The 16306-nt window shown below is 50.8% G+C and overlaps 1 protein-coding gene across 4 annotated transcripts in view; it reads left to right on the top strand.

Moving 5' to 3' along the window:
* PACSIN2 (protein kinase C and casein kinase substrate in neurons 2) overlaps positions 1-16306 on the top strand; it is a 121993-nt gene that overhangs the window by 83226 nt on the left and 22461 nt on the right. For all 4 annotated transcript variants that reach the window (XM_060189093.1, XM_016188310.2, XM_007523446.3 and 1 more), the window contains one exon: positions 15263-15419. In XM_060189093.1, coding sequence (XP_060045076.1) covers positions 15326-15419 — 94 coding nt within the window. In that variant the 5' untranslated portion in view covers positions 15263-15325. The remainder of the gene's footprint in view (positions 1-15262; positions 15420-16306) is intronic.

Below are 16306 nucleotides of genomic sequence, written 5' to 3'. Positions count from 1 at the left end.
TCCCCCAAAATATCTTATATTGTCAGCAAGAGTAACAGGGTCACAGGCGTGTCTCGGACCCGGGCAGCAGGGTTCCCTGGCAGTGTCACACCATGGGGGGGAGGGCTGCTAGTGAAACTAGAGACCAGCAGTTGCAAGGTGCAGGTTGGAGGTGCCTGCGGGCAGCACTGGGATTCAGGATGCCCCTCTACTCCCACTGATGGGCTGGCTGCTCTGCTTGCTGGCACCCAGGTAGGCTGTGGCCTTGCCCACATTGCAGAAGCATCAGGGCAGCCAAACTGGCTGTGCAGGCCTCCCTTAGAGCTTCTGGGAGGCTGGTCTTCAGAAATGCAGGACCTTGTTATTTTCAGTACTCAACCAAGACTTCAGATGGAATATTTTTCTAATATGATATAATATAATATGTTTATAAATAGGATTTATTTTAGAACTGAGGCCTTGCATGTGTACAATTTCACCACTCCAAGGCCAAATTTTAAATTTATTTATTATTTATTTGTCTCCAGGGTTAGGACTGGGGCTCGGTGCCTACAATATGAATCCATTACTTCTGGAGGCCAATTTTTTCCATTTTTGTTGCCTTTGTTGTTGTTATTGTTGTTGTTGTTGGACAGGACAGAGAGATCGAGAGAGGAGGGGAAGACAGGAGGAGAGAAAGATAGACACTGCAAACCTGCTTCACCACCTGTGAAGCAACCCCCCTGCAGGTGGGGAGCCGGGGGCTTGAGCCAGGAGCTTGTGCTTTGTGCCATGTGCACTTAACCCTGTTGTGCTACCTCCTGGCCCCCTAACATTTTTATTCTGATAGAGAAAGAGAGGGAGAGACACCACAGCACCAGAGCTTATCCTGGGGCCTGGCACTCTCATGTGGTGCTGGGGCTCAAACATGGACCACACTCATGCCTCACCCACTGAGCTATCTCTGTGGGCCTAATTTTTTTTGTTTTGCAACCGTGATGGTGTTGCCTTTTTAATCAGCCCCTGGTGGAGCTAAGTGGAGGCACAGAGGGGGGAAAACACACACACACACACACACACACAAATACACAAAGATAAATAGGTAGATAGACAGACAGACAGACAGACAGACTCTGTGAATGAGGGGCCAGGAGAGGCAGCAGGGCATCTTCACGTGTGTGCTTTGGAGCCAGGTGACCTGTGTTTGTTCCCCAGCATTCTCACTTCTTACATATGCGTAGCTTTGGGCAAGTCACTGATTTTTCTTTTTTTTCTTTTTTTTTAGTTAAGAAAGGATAAATTAACAAAACCATAGGGTAGGAGAGGTACAATTCCACACAATTCCCACCACCCAATCTCCATATCCCACCCCTTCCCCCTGATAGCTTTCCCATTCTCTATCCCTCTAGGAGCATGGACCCAGGGTCATTGTGGGTTGCAGAAGGTGGAAGGTCTGGCTTCTGTAATTGCTTCCCTACTGAACATGCGTTGTATGTTGATCCATACCAGGTGTTGACTGGTCGATCCATACTCCCAGTCTGCCTCTCTCTTTCCCTAGTAGGGTGGGTCTCTGGGGAAGCGGACCTCCAGGGCACATTGGTGGGGTGTTCAGTCCAGGGAAGCCTGGCCGGCATCCTGATGACATCTGGAACCTGGTGACTGAAAAGAAGAGTTAACATACAAAGCCAAACAAATTGTTGAGCAAAGTCACTGATTTTTCTTTGCCTCAGTTTCCCAATCTGTAAGCTGGAGATGGCTGGGAGTGTTGCTATATTGTTGTGAGAGTCAAGTAGCAGCATGTGCAGTGGTGTGAGTGTCAGGACAGGCGCAGCCAGCAGCTGTCTGTCTGATGTGGAAGCAGGCTGCCAGCACACACAGCGTGTCATCTGTTCTGCAGGATGCGCTTGGCAGGGCTGTTTTAATTGCCCAGATGATGGCAGAACTGCTCTGGGAAATTAGTTAAATATAGTGCAATTACAGAAGTCTTCAGCAGCTTGTAAAGAATGGTGAATGTTGCCAGTTTATATTGTCAGCATCTATTAATCAAGTAGTTTAACAAGTGCTGTCATTGGTGTGGGCTCTTAAACTTCCTGTCAAACTCTCAGCTGCAGCACCTCCTTTTGCCTGAAGGATGCCGAGATCAGTGCACTTGGCTTTCTAGACAGACGCTGCTCGCCTGTGCTGCTGCCCCTGAAACTACTCTTCAGATTGTGCCAGATCAGCCATGACCTGGTTGTCCTCTGTGGTGGGCACCTGTGAAGAGAAGGGAACTTTCCTTGGGCCAGGCCAACCCTTCTGGGTGCTGGGTGTCTGATGCCTTAGGTGCTCTCGACCGCACGTCTCCCACCGCCAGCAAGTGTCCTTTGCTGGGGAAGGTGGCACCTACTGCTCTTACCCAGGAGCGCACAGATCTAAAGACAGTGGGTGGAGTCAGGTTCTCACTCTTGGTAATAAACAAGTCTTTAAAGAAAAAAGGGTGGGGGTTGAGCAGTTGGACCTGGGTTCAAGCCCCCCCCCCCATTCCTCACCTGCTGGGGGGAAGCTTCATGAGTGGTGAAGCAGAGCTGCAGGTCTGCAGGTGTCTCTCTTTGTTTCTCCCTCTCTATTTCTCCCTCCCTTCTCAATTTCTATCTTTCCTATACAGTTAAAAAAAAAAAAAAGGAGGGGGAGAAATGGCTACCGGGAAATTTGCCATTCAGGCACTGAGTCCCAGCAATAACCCCGGTGAAGGTGAAGGTGAAGGTGAAGGTGAAGGTGAAAGTGAAGGTGGAAGAGGAGGAGAAAAAAGAAAGGCCTGTAGCCTCCAGGTGGAAGTCTGTTGTGTTTAATTACTCCTTCCCACCAAAAGGTACTAACTGGAGGGGCTGTTCCAAAACCATCTGGGTGTGCTGGCCATGCGCCTGCAGAGGAGGGACATACCCTGCCCTCCAGGAGCCTTTGATCATAACATTTTGAGGTAGATTCTTCAAAGGAGGAGGTAGACACAAGCAGATCATTGTGCACGGAGCTATGGGTTTTTTCTGGATGCATATGGGGAAGCGGGGTGCCCTTGGTGGAAGTGCACAAAAGATGGCTTAGTAGTTGAGCAGGATGGTACTTACCAAGCACTCAAGTGCTTGCTCAGCGAGTCTATGGGAGGAGAGATTACTTACAGGGAAGTGACGTCAAGCAGCGTTTACTGGGTGTTTGAAGGGGGCATTTTTCATATTACCCAACTCTTTAGGACAAAACTCGAAAAACAGATGGTGTTTATGATGGAGCTGGAAGAGAAAAGGTAGTGTCCTTTGTGTCATTTGAGGACAGGGGCCATGACAGAGCTCTGACTCTCAGCAACATAGAATTCAGAGCGGTGTATGTTGGCTGGTGTCACTAGGGAATGCCAGGCTGGACTTTGATATGGGAAAAGGGACACCATTCCAGGCTGGAGCCCAGTCCGGAGGCTGGAATGAGTGTGGTTTCGTCAAGGACTGAGGACTTTGATTTCTTGGGAGCAGAGGGCCTGCTTGGAGGTGAGAAGTCAAGCAGGATTGGCTAGGCTGGACTGAGTGGCAGCAGTTCTCCAAGTGGGCATCTCCTTCAGCAAGTTGGAGCTGGGCACATCCTCCCCACAGAATGGCACAGACTTTCTCGTGGGTTGTGGGGCAGCTCAATTGCTTCTAGGAAGTCTGCAGGCAGACCTCCCGAGTCCTCAGTTTCCAGGCCCTGCTTTGGGTCTTCTCTCCAGGGCTGGGACAGTGTCCAGAAAGAGCCTTGGCTTTTCAAATGGCAAAAGCTCTTCTTGGGAAATCCTGGCTTTCCTCTGCCCTTGGCAGGCTCTGGGCACATGATAGCAGGTCTGTCACAAGCAGGCCTGAGGGCCACTGCTTGAATCTCACAGAGCTCCCTGGGAGCTGAGAGGGCAAGCTGATGGCTTCCAAGAACCCCATCTTGCTTTGGCCTCAGCCCTGAGGCAGGAGCTGAGTGCAGCTGTCAGTGATGTGTGCAACTAGAGCTCCGTCTCCATCTCCGTCTCCGTTTCCCTGGGAGAAACCAGGCTCCTCTGGCCTCTGGCACAAAGCCTTTGAGGAGCCTTGAGCAGTGATGAAAGGGACATAAATATCTGACTGTAAAACATTCTGGGAACATTAGTCCTAAAAACTTGGCATGGGGGCTGGGTGGTGGCACACCTGCTTGAGCACATATGCTACAATATGCAAGGGTTTGAGCCCTGGTCCCCACCTGCAGGGGGAAAGCTTTGCAAGTGGTGAAGCAGTGTTGTTGGTGTCTCTCTCTCCCTCCCTCTCTCTCCCTGGCTCCTCCTACCTTCTTGATTTCTGCCTGTCTCTATCCAATAAATAAAAAGTTGGCACATGGTGCTCCAGACTTGCTCCAGAGAAAGCGTGCCCGTGGCTCCCTCTCTGGCATCCTTGCTTTGTCTAGAAAGCTGTTCCCGGGAAGTGTGTGCACCTTTCCCACTACCCTTGGAGGGGATATGTGTAGAAGCTGCCACTTCCTCATGTTCATGGTTCCAGAGAGTCTGGCTCGGCACCTACACGGCCCTGGGCATCTGCCATGGTGGGCCTGCGTGGGGCGCTGGCTGTGAGCAGAAGGTGTGTATGGATCAGCCCCTTGCCGCTCAGCTGCAGCAGCGGACTGTTGGCTTTGTTCTCCAGACAAGGCAGGCCTGCACAGGCAAGCCGTACCGAGAGCTTCATTGTATCCCCACTGCCCTCACACATAGCTCCTAGCACCCTGGTGTCGTGCCTTAATTCCACCCAAGTTTCTAAATAAGTCTAAATAAATAATTTGTATTTCAACCAGCTGGTGTCTGCTGAGCCGTGACCGCTGATTTCCCAAACCATGTTCTCTCAGTCTGTTCTCCTCCCCGCTGCTAGGGCAGCACATTCAGAAAAGCAAGCCCATGTGACTCCTTGCCCTGGGTGGGGCCTTCAGCCTTCTACCTCACCTGCAGAATAAACCATGCTCTTTAGCGTGACTAAGACAGGGCAGGTGTAGCTGCTGCTGGAAAGCCTGGCCCTTTGTGACGGAGGCCTGTACCGGGCTCCAGCCAAGCTGAACTGTTCCAAGTGCCCAAAGATCAGCCTCTCTGCCAGGGGTGGGGCTAGGGACTGCAGGTGGTATTCTTTCCTGGACCCCCACCTCCGTTTCTCTCCCAGGAAGCTCTTCCTCCAAGAAGTCATCCCCACTCATGCTAGCAGGCTTCCCACAGCCTCAGCCAGTGTGTTATCCCATCACCATTCACTTCTAGGTTGTGAACTCTGCAACTGCAAGTACTAGGCCTTAGCACAGTGACTGACAGACTGAATGATTATCATTTGAATGTTTGAGTAATTCAGAAAAAGGTTAAAGTTTAATGCTGGGTCATAAGGCATGCTGTGCTCAGAAGACACAAACAGATATTTGGAATTAAAATACATACATATTAAATTATGCATATTATACAATTAAATTGCATGTAATACTGATTAGCAGAGAGCATTCTTTCAGTAAACATTTACGAAGCACCTGCTATGTCCCAGGCCCTATTCTAGGCTTTGGGAATACAGTGTCACAAGCCGGGCGGTGCGGCTCCCACACTGAGCGTGCAGAGGGCTGGCCCTCCTGAGTGGGCGTGTCTGCGTCAGGGCAGCCTCTAGGAAGGAGTGCCTTTGTGTTCTTTGGGCTGTGTGCACATAAGCCATATCTTACAGACTCGTACTTTTCTGGGGGAGTGCTGACTTCCAACAGAACACCCTAGAATAAAAAGCAGTGGTGTAAAGGCTAGTGTTTGAACACTCAAACAGCAGCTCCTTGCCGCTGCTTCCCTGCATGCTCTCAAGCCATACAACTCCACTTTACAAGTGGGGAGCCTGAGGGCAGGTGGTTTGGCACAGCCCAGCTTTGCAGGAAGTCGGTGGTGGGGCTGGGATGGGGCCCAGGCACTGCTTTACCCCCCTGGGAGCTTCTCCTAGAGAAGTATTCCTTACAGTCAATGCCACACACTCAGTTCTTTTGCTTCAGTGAGGTGCCATCAGCAAGCATTTGCCTGACACACAAGGGAGAATAAAAAGGGACAGTGGCCTGGGATGGGGTGGGTCATCCATGTCCATGCTCCTGCTCTTTCTCCCAATCCCCAGTCACTTGGCTGGAGGGAGGGAGGGAGGGAGGGAGGGAGGGAGGGAGGGAGGGAGGGAACGAGGGAGGGAGGGAGATAGATAGATAAGGTAGGTAGGTAGTTTTTTCATGGTGCACACGTGTGCTTGTGGGAAGATGACCAGCTCCAGGCAAGGTCTTTGGGGCTCTGGCTCCCAGGTGGGGTGTGTGCTGTGTTGTCTGCATCAACAGTTCAAGGGCTTCTCGGGGCCTTTATTGATTGATATCTGAGCCACAAGCACAAAAACCAGGTGTGTCTGGCTTGAAAGGGTTCAGTTGTAGACAATTTTGTCTAGACACATCTTTCCTTTCTACATTATTTATTTGTATGTGTTCTGGCTCCATTAGATCTGAGAGTTGTATTGGGTTGTCTGAAAGGTCATGATGCATTTTTACCTAGGGAAAAAAATGGGAAAGTAAATACAGCATGATTTTTCAGACAACCTAATAATTTCTTGGCTCCCACTTTATCCATTTATTAGTTGTCACTTTGTATACTTAGACTACAGCTTGACATTGTAATTGATTTTTAAAGTCATTTAAATTTAGGATTTGTTCTTTTAAAACTATCAAACTGTGAAAGGGGACTTTTAAAGGACAGTGAGCTGCTTTTTCTTCATTCTCTTACTTGATGAAGCAGGTGTTAAACTGAAAACTGGAGTTTGGATAGGAGCAAAACTCTGAAGCAATGACACGACTAGTGTTCTGTTCAAGTGGAAATCCTGGGGTTGGGGAGACCCTGGGCAGTCACCTGGTCTTGACTCTGCCCTCGGTGGATAAGATGAAGAAATGGCCGGGCTCTGTCAAGTGGGGGCTGTACCAGGACAAGAGCATGCTTACCTGGAGGAGCCCCAGGCCGTGGTGCTGTAAACCCACCCCTTCCCAGTGCTGTCAGCACCCCCTGAGAAGAGCATCAGATTGGGCAAGGTCTCCAGGCAGGGTGCTCCCCTCATAAGAGGAGGTAGGGGAAGGTGGCCTTGGAAAGGTCAGGGGTCATGGATCCCATCGCCAGGGCTGCGGGACTCAAACACAGTTACCATAGCTTATTGGCTGATCCCATCACCATCTGTGAGCTGTTACTAAGGAATCCCAAAGGGTCATCTTTCATTCTTGCCTTTCAAGCTGACTGAGAATCCTGGAGCCTCTCAGCACACTTAGTCACTTTAGATGAGATGTTTAACTCTGGATTTTATTGGAGGGACACCAGTGGGACCTTTCCCTTCTATGTTGTCAGCTCAGCACAGCTGAATCAGGCTGGAACCTTTCTCTTCAGGGTGAGGAGGAAGTAGTTGTGGAGTTTGAGCTGTCAGGGCTGCAGGTTAAAGGTTTGTGGGCACTTGGACAGTAAAATCCAAGTCCTAATAGTTTGCAGATTTGGGTTTCTTTTTTTTCTTTTGCCTCCAGGGTTTTCGCTGGGGCTTGGTGCCTGCACTATGAATCCACTGTTCCTGGAGGCTGTTTTTCCCATTTTGTTGCTCTTGTTGTGGTTGTTATTGTTATTGTTGTTATAGCTGTTGTTGTTGGATATGACGGAGAGAAATCGAGAGAGATGGGGAAGACGGGGAGAGAAAGATAGACAGACACCTGCAGACCTGCTTCACTGCCTGTGAAGCGAACCCCCTGCAGGTGGAGAGCTGGGAGCTCGAACTGGGATCCTTACACTGGTCCTTGTACTTTGCACCACATGCACTTAACCCGCTGCGCTACCGCCCAGCCCAGATTTGGGGTTCTGAGAACGAGTCTTGTTGCACACAGTGAAATGAGGAGCAGGGCCTGTACACAATTTAGTCTTGAACCTGGTGGGCCTCGTGGGACTGCTGACTGGAACACACACATCACAAAGTAGTAACCCATGAATTCTTGACCCCACCGTACTCTGCACTCAGCCTGAGGAAGGCTCTGGAAGGTGAATTCTGCCTCCTTTGCCTGTACTGTCATGGATGACTTTGCCTCTTCAAATCTCAGTCTCTTTTTAGTAAAATGGGCACATCCTAGTAGCAGCTGCTTGGAATTGTCACAGGACTAAGGGAGCCTTATGGACATGTGGACTTGCCCGCACACTGCCTGGCCATGTGGAGGGCTCCATTATGATGCTGTCACTGGTGAAAACCACACAGTGTATGGCGCCTGTTGTCAGTGCCGTGCCGGCCTCCTGAAGTAGGAAAGCTGGCATGCATGAGGCCCATGTCGCCGATGCGGGACAAGCTGTGACTGCAGAGCATGGGCACTGTGTGTGGAAGGGCCCTTGTGGTCCCTGGCTGGACCTGCCAGCAAGAGCCCATCGTGGGGAGTTGGTGTCGGCTCTCTGCAAGTGCAGGCGATATGGGTGTAGGCGATGTGGGTGTTCCATCTTGGTGGCCCTGCAGGGACAGCAGACATGAGGGAAGCCTCAGCTTAGAGGAGCTGAGCCTTGGTGGGAAGCGGGCATCGGGGCAGGTAAGCTGGGAACCCATTCATCACACCCTCCAGCACCTTCTCTCCCTGCCCTTGCCGTCTGGTCCCTGCCCCCTTTCTCATGTTCCAGCTTGTTAGCAGGTGTTTTTGTAAAGTGTGTCTTGGCCTTCTGTGCAACTTGAACTCACATTCAGGAATAGCATGTTCCCAGTCATTCAGGGATTTTTGTTGTTGTTGTTGTTGTTTAAGTAAGGACTCCATATGAGATAAAGTTTCACGAGGCGGGGGAGAGGGGGTAGGAGAGCCCAGAAGACCACTCTGGTACATGTGGCACCTGAGCTCCAGCTGGAAGCCTTACGCACGCAAACTTGATTTCCCTGGCCACTGTCATTCCTTTCGTTTCTCTCTACTGAACACTGTTTGTGAGAGCATTTAGGTTGCAGTATCTAAACCTTCCCCTCTCCCCCCTAGAGTCTCCTCGCCTTCACCTGTACATTCTCCAGGGAGTGGCCTCCTACGTGCATGCCCCCATGCTCTGGGTGGACTGACTCATCCTTTTGTGGAGCCATGGTCTGTCACACACATGCTTTTCTTGCTCCTGGGCTGACATTTTCACTCACTCACTCAGACAGAGCGAGCATCGTGCTTCCCCAGTGCCGCGGCACTCCCAGCTGGTCAGGCACACTCCCTGCCTGCTTACTATCTCGGCCCCTGGGTGGACATTCTGTGGCATGTAATGCAGAAGTAAAATCGCTGCCTTGTTGTAGGACTTGATCACTGCCTGGCTGTCCCAGGCCTGCCCCAGAACGCTCTTCCACAGGGCGTACAGTCAGGGCTCCAACTGTGCCCGTCTCTGCCTCATACTTGGCACTTCCTGTTCTCCAGTCTGGGGGGGTTATTCCTTGCTCCCCACTCCTGGGCTTTCCCTCACACACACTCAGCCAGGTTCCACTTCTCTCTGAGGTTGCCTGTTGCCACAGAGGAGCTGGTGTTTTTCATGGTGACGTGGCAGACTCCAGTCTTAGACAGCAGATTGTGGAACAGTGTTTGCAGCCCACCGTCTAGCTTTGCCATGCTGTGGGTGTCTGAACAGACAGCCTTAGTTTTGTTGTCGCTGGGGATATACCCCTCTTAGCCAACTTTTTTCCAGAAGAGAGAGAGAGGGAGAGAGGGAGAGAGGGAGAAAGACAACCACAGCACCAAGGCTTCCTCCAGTGTGGTGGGGGCAGCCTCTAGCCTGGGCCATATGCATGACCAAACAGACACACTGCCGGGGCTATGTGCTGACCCAGCCTTAGCCTTTGATGTAATAGGATTTCTCTGCATTTGCATGTGTGTACATATGTGTACGCGGGCCTATATCTTTATGCTTTTTTTAAAAATTTCTTTACTGGGGGATTGTTTTACATTTGACAGTAAATACAATAGTTTGTACATGCATAACATTTCCCAGTTTTCCATATAACAATACAACCCCCACTATGTCCTCTGTCACCTTTTTTGGATCTGTATTCTCCCCACCCACCCACCCCAGAGTCTTTTACTTTGGTGCAATACGCCAATTCCAGTTCGGGTTCTACTTGTGTTTTCTGATCTTGTTTTTCAACTTCTGCCTGACAGTGAGATCATCCCATATTCATCCTTCTGTTTCTGACTATGCTGTTTTAAAATATATTATTTATTTATTTATTTATTCTTTTTTGTTGCCCTTGTTTTTTATTGTTGTTGTTATTGATGCCATCGTTGTTGGATAGGACAGAGAGAAATGTAGAGAGGAGGGGAAGACAAAGAAGGGGAGAGAAAGACACCTGCAGACCTGCTTCACTGCCTATGAAGCGACTCCCCTGCAGATGGGGAGCCAGGGGCTCGAACCAGGATCCTTATGCCGGTCCTTGGCACTTCACACCACGTGCGCTTAACCCGCTGCGCTACCACCCAACTCCCTGACTACACTTTAAAAAAAAATTGTTGGGAGCCGGGCGGTAGCACAGTGTGTTAAGCGCATGTGGCGTGAAGCACAAGGACAGGCATAAGGACCCCAGTTTGAGCCCCCGGCCCCCCACCTGCAGGGGAGTCGCTTCACAGGCAGTGAAGCAGGTCTGCAGGTGTCTATCTTTGTCTCCCCTCTCTGTCTTCCCCTCCTCTCTCCATCTCTCTCTGTCCTATCCCACCAACAACGACATCAATAACAACAGTAATAACTACAACAATAAAACAACTAAGGGCAACAAAAGGAAATAAATAAATATAAAAATATATTTTTAAAAAATTGTTTAAGGAGTCCTTCCCTCTCCTTAGTCAGAAAGGTCCTTGCTGTTCCTTCTGGTCCCTCTATGGTGTTCCCTTTCACTTTACTACCAAGTGCCTGCTGTGTGGCAAACCCCAGGGAAGGTAATGGAGGGCAAGTGGTGGGAAAGAAAAATGGAGATGCAGTGCGCTCCATCTTGGCACTGGTGTCCTGTGCACTGCAGGCTCCTGCAGCTGGAGGTGAGGCTCTCTGGGGGCTTGTGCAGAGAGACTGGAAAGGGAGACAGTGTGGCCTGAGAGCACCCCCTCCATGAGGGCTGTTACTCCCTGGCTAAGACCTCACCGGGGCTGGTGTGATGGGGACCCAGAGGCTGCTGGGGCTTCTTGAGCTGAGCTGAGCCATGGGCAGGCAGAGGTGCTGCTTTCCTGAGTGCCCCGGGGCCCCGGCAGCACAGGGTGTGAGGGCAGGAGCTGTGGAACACTCTTGCCACTTCTCATGTAGGCCACTGGTTTCACCTTGGACTTTGGGTTTTTTTAATGTATTTTTATATTTATTTATTTTTTCTTTTGTTGCCCTTGTTGTTTTTCATTGTTGTTGTAGTTGTTGATGTTGTCGTTGTTGGATAGGACAGAGAGAAATGGAGAAAGGAGGGGAAGACAGGGGGAGAGAAAGACAGACACCTGCAGACCTGCTTCACTGCCTGTGAAACAACTCCCCTGCAGGTGGGGAGCTGGGGGCTCGAACTGGGATCCTTGCGCTTCGTGCCACGTGCACTTAACCCACTGCGCTACCGCCCAACTCCTGGACTTTGGTTTGAATGCCTGTGAGTCACGGACTAGGAGAGGGAAAGAGTAAAGTGGGCGGTGGATGTAAAGCGAGTAGTAGGTCAGTGTGGATCCCCTGACCTGATGAGCCCTGTGACAGGGGTCAAGATAACAGCCTGCACTCAGGCCCAGCGGGCTATGGGGGACAGGCGGGGTGTCGGAGTGTAGGTGGGTCTGCACTTACTATGTCCCCACCCACCTGGGGTTGTCTTTGGCCATTGTGTCCCACAGAAAGGAGCTGGCCAAGAAACCAGGCTATGGAGTCAGAGAACCGGGCATGTCTCTAGTGTCCTTGCAGAAAGCTTTGACTGCTCACACCCACATGCCAGCAAGAGGAATGGGAACAGGTGCGACATGTCTGAACAGTCCTTCCCGGGACCTGTAATTAGAAACCCACTGCCTCCAAGCACAGCCTGCTGGCTCCAGCTATTCGGTGCTTCTTAAGAGGGGTCAGTACCACTCCAGCCCCAGATTGGAGCTTCAGTGTCTCCATAAAACCAAAATGTCTGTCCCTGCATTCTCAGGGGCCTGGGACAGAGGAAAGGAAGCCAGAGGGTTGGCTAGCAGGAGACTGGCTCAAAAGGATAGTTTTGCAGCCAGGGAAGCTCTAACTGGGTGAGGGATACTGAGGAGGCAAAGAGGGCAGAACAGTTTGGATTCCAAGGGCTGGGGCCGGGTGGTATGGCACCTGTTGCAATATGCGGGGACACAGGTTCAAGCCCCTGGTCCCCACCTGCAGGGGGTAAAGCTTCATAAGTGGTGAGGCTGGGCTGCAGGTGTCTCTCTGTCTCTCTATCACTCTCTTACCTCTTGGTTTTTTACTGTCTCCATCCAGTAAATATAGTTTTAAAAATAAATTTTAAAAAGTTAAAAAAAAAAAGTTTGGATTCCAAAAGGGAAGCAGATCCAGGTATCCAACACAGATGAGTGGCTGAGTAAGCTGTGGTCTATATACACAATGGAATATTACTCAGCTGTTAAAAATAATAACTTCACCTTCTTCACCCCCCCCCCATGGAGCTTGAAGAAATCACGTTAAGTGAGATAAGTCAGAAGCAAAAGGATGAATATGGGATGCTCTCACTCATAGACAGAAGTTGAAAAACAAGATCAGAAGAGAAAGCACTAAGCAGAATTTGGACTGGAGTTAGTGTATTGCACCAGAGTAAAAGCCTCTGGGATCGGAGGGAGGGTCCGGGTCCTGGATCATGATGGCAGAGGAGGACCTAGTAGGGATTGAATTGTTACGTGGAAAACTGGGAAATGTTATGCATGTACAAACTGTATTATTTTACTATCAACTGTAAACCATTAATCCGCCAATAAAGAAATTTTTAAAAAAAGAAAGGAAAACATGTCCCTTTTTACAGCCTTCCACCACTCCACCATAGCCTCTTCTTCACCTGGCTTACTCAGCTCAGGACAGGCTTAGCCATGCAGACTACTGGGGCATGGGGAGACCGGATAGCTCTTCACAGAGCAGTTTATGGAGATGGAGATAGTGATAACCTAATGAATGGCCTTGTGTAATGGCCTGTCATGAACCCAATCCATATGTGGCCTTGTCACTGAGCAGAGGACTGCAGGGCAAATACTGTCAGCGTATGTCAGTGCTTGTTGTCATTCCTTGTCCCTGTGACCCAGCTGTGGCCACAGTCCTAGGAAAGAAACCTAAAACATGTGCTCCTTGGAACACCGTCCCTGTATTTCTTGGTGCTTTCCACATTTCAGAAGTTGTCATTTAAACATGAACTGATGATCTGATGGCTTGTGGCAGCATGTTCCTCCTTAGGAACTGCCTGAAAGGAAAAAATCTGTTCTCCTACATTTTTCCCAAAGGTCCTGGAAATTGGAGGGGTTGGCCGGCTTTCAGGGTCCACAGCAGACTTCAATGGTGAATACTGAGGCTCCTGGTGACAGCTGCTCCACATCCTCGTGGCTCTGCTGCCCATCGAGGCAGAATTAAGGCATGGCTACTCTGCAGGCTACCAGCTCACTGCTGAGTTGCTTTTTTTTTTTTTTAATCCTGCTGAAAATTGCAAAATAGCAAGGCCCTATTTTTAAGGGAAGTGAGCACATGGTGTCTGGTTGTGAAATGTCTGCTTCTGCCTCAAAGGGGCTGCTGAAGGATGGAGTTGAAAGGTTGAGTTTGGCCTCTGTGTTTTTGATCAGCTGCCGAGCTGCTCTCCTTGCTGAGGAGCAAGGGCCAGGAGGCCGCGTCTGGACTGGAAGAGTCTGCAGGGAGCTGTTCTTTCCCCTCAGCAGGCCTAATGGAAATAACCGTGGGCCAGAGGAGGAAAGGCTCCCGGAGTTCTAGGGGTTTTGCTGTCCACCGGGATGCTGACTGCTTGGGGCTGGGTCATCTCAGCCATCTGGAGCTGAGGCTTCAGACAGGAAGGCCACAGTCCCCATCGCCCATTCCAGCACAGACCAGCAGGCCTTTGCGAAGTCATCTGTCACTGCCCATAACCTCTTCCCCACCTGGCTGGCTTGCTCAGGAAAGGAAGAGCTCAGGTAATGGGAATGGCTCACTAATCGTGTTCAAGAGGCTGTGACAGCAGAGGGGGTTATGCTCCTTCTCTGTAGACGCTGGACTGAGTCCTTCCTGTTTCCAGGAGCTTCCAGATTGATTCTAAATAGAGATGAAGCATGAGAGAGTCATCAGACAAACTGACTACTAGAAATGGGAGAACTGACAAAATGTTGAGTAAGAGTTTTTACGACAGTAGGAAGAAAGGGTTTCTGGACACTAGCAGCTAACAGAATCTTTCAGGTCAGCGGCTCAGATAATGAAACACTGAACACTTCTGTTTCCCCCCACAACTAGCCATTATCATTTTCTCAATTAGAGCCTCCAAGAGCCTGTGCTGTGCTGTGCTGTGCTGTGCTGTGAAGCCTGTCATGCGCAGAGCAGAGCCATTTGAATAGCTGCTGTAGCTTGAACCAGCCGCTGCACCTTCAGGGTTTCTGCTTAGCTTCTCTGAGCCTCAGTGTCCTGACTTTACAGTGGAGACAGTTAGCCCAGTTTGTGTAGGGCTGGCAGTGCTGGGCGATGTGAGTCACCCGGTGTGGTGTCTGGTGCATCTAGGTGCTCAGTGGGAAGCAGTTTCATCGCCGTGGGTGGGAAGTGGCAATAATCCAGTGCGTGATGACTTCAGAGCAAAGGGAGCTGAAAGCCTGTGTGTACCAGCAGTGATCAGGAGGCCTTTGGCTAAGGGAGTCTGTGAATTGTAAGATTCTCTCAATCTGGGTTACAAAAGATCTTCCTGCCTCCCCCTCTTTCTCTCCCTTCTCTTTCCCCTTGTGATTCTAGTTAGGCGACACCTAATCTGGGAAACTGGTCCTAGCCTCTTAGTCTGCGTGCTATACCCCCGTGGCACCCTCAGCTCCATGCCTCCCACTGTTACAACCCACTTGTGTATCACCCTCCCTGCCCCTGCTCAGAACATGGACACTGGCTGCATGGTTACTGAGAAGCTCTGAATCACTGGATCATATGTTCCTACTTGTGGTGAAAGTGGGGGCTTTGTCCTCTAATAACAGAGGGCCCCTTTTTAAACTGGGAAGGGGGGGTAGTAGGGTGCCCTGACCCTTGGGCTAGGCCCCTGGAACAGGGTTGGCCTGGAGGCTGCTGGTGCAGCCATGAGGGGCAGGCTGCCCCCGACCAGCCTGAGCCCAGTCCTCACCACACAGTTCTGTCTTCCAGGTCGGAAACTACAAGCGGACTGTGAAGCGGATTGACGATGGCCACCGCCTGTGCAGCGACCTCATGAACTGCCTGCACGAGCGGGCCCGTATTGAGAAGGCCTATGCCCAGCAGCTCACCGAGTGGGCCCGGCGCTGGAGGCAGCTGGTGGAGAAGGGTAGGGAGCCTCCACTCAGAGCCTGTCCCTGACTCTCTCGGGGCCTTGCACCTCAAGTGCATGATTGGGGCAGGGGTGCATCTTGGCAGTTCTGGAAAACTGTGACGCATGTGGGAGAGGGTGCCTGTTACCGGCAACACAGGCCGGTGGGCTTTTCTCCCCTTTCTTGGGGACAAGTGACTGCTCTATACACAGCAGCTGACTATCCCTCCCCAGCCCTTCTGTGAGGTTTGCAAAGCATTCCTTCCCGCCTGTGACTTGGACCCCCCCCACACACATACACACACACCCCACAGTGCTCATCCGTGCAATCCCTACTCCCTGGGGATAGACCCTGAAGTTTTCTCTTATCCTCAGCTTCTCTCAGTGCCCATGTTTCCATCCCTGGCCTCCCCCTGCCCTCCCCCTGTCCTCCCTCTTCCCCTTGAACAAAGTGACTGACCACAGCATGGTTTCCTTCCTGAGAATTGTGAACGTGGTGACTCAGGCTTCTCTACACCACTGTCTAGAGATTCCCCTCAGGCCTCTCTACACCACTATCTAGAGATTTCCTTCTGGGTAAGAGCAGGTTCCTGTCTCCAGCTCTGCCACCCCCACCACCACCACCCCCGCCCCCAAGACAGGGCTCCATTCTGCTGAGAAGACAGTCCTCCATTCCACTGGCACTTCTCAAATTCATGCTGGTCTGGACTCTCCAGAGTTCTGGATCTCAGAAACTTGTTGTCCAGAGGGTGGCTCAGAACAGCCTGGAGGAGAAAGGTCAGCTCACTGCGGATGATCTTTCCTTCTCCAGGCAGCCAAAAGCAAATGGAAACTTCCCAAGATGCAGAAATTGGAGTTTTTAAAGAGCTCAGTGACTTTTTAAAAGGAAATGTGTATAATCCCCC

Source organism: Erinaceus europaeus, chromosome 4 (genome assembly GCF_950295315.1).
Source record: "Erinaceus europaeus chromosome 4, mEriEur2.1, whole genome shotgun sequence".
Classification (NCBI taxonomy): domain Eukaryota; kingdom Metazoa; phylum Chordata; class Mammalia; order Eulipotyphla; family Erinaceidae; genus Erinaceus; species Erinaceus europaeus.
Note: the sequence above shows the minus strand (reverse complement) of the source record. Positions and strands in the feature narration are given on the sequence as shown.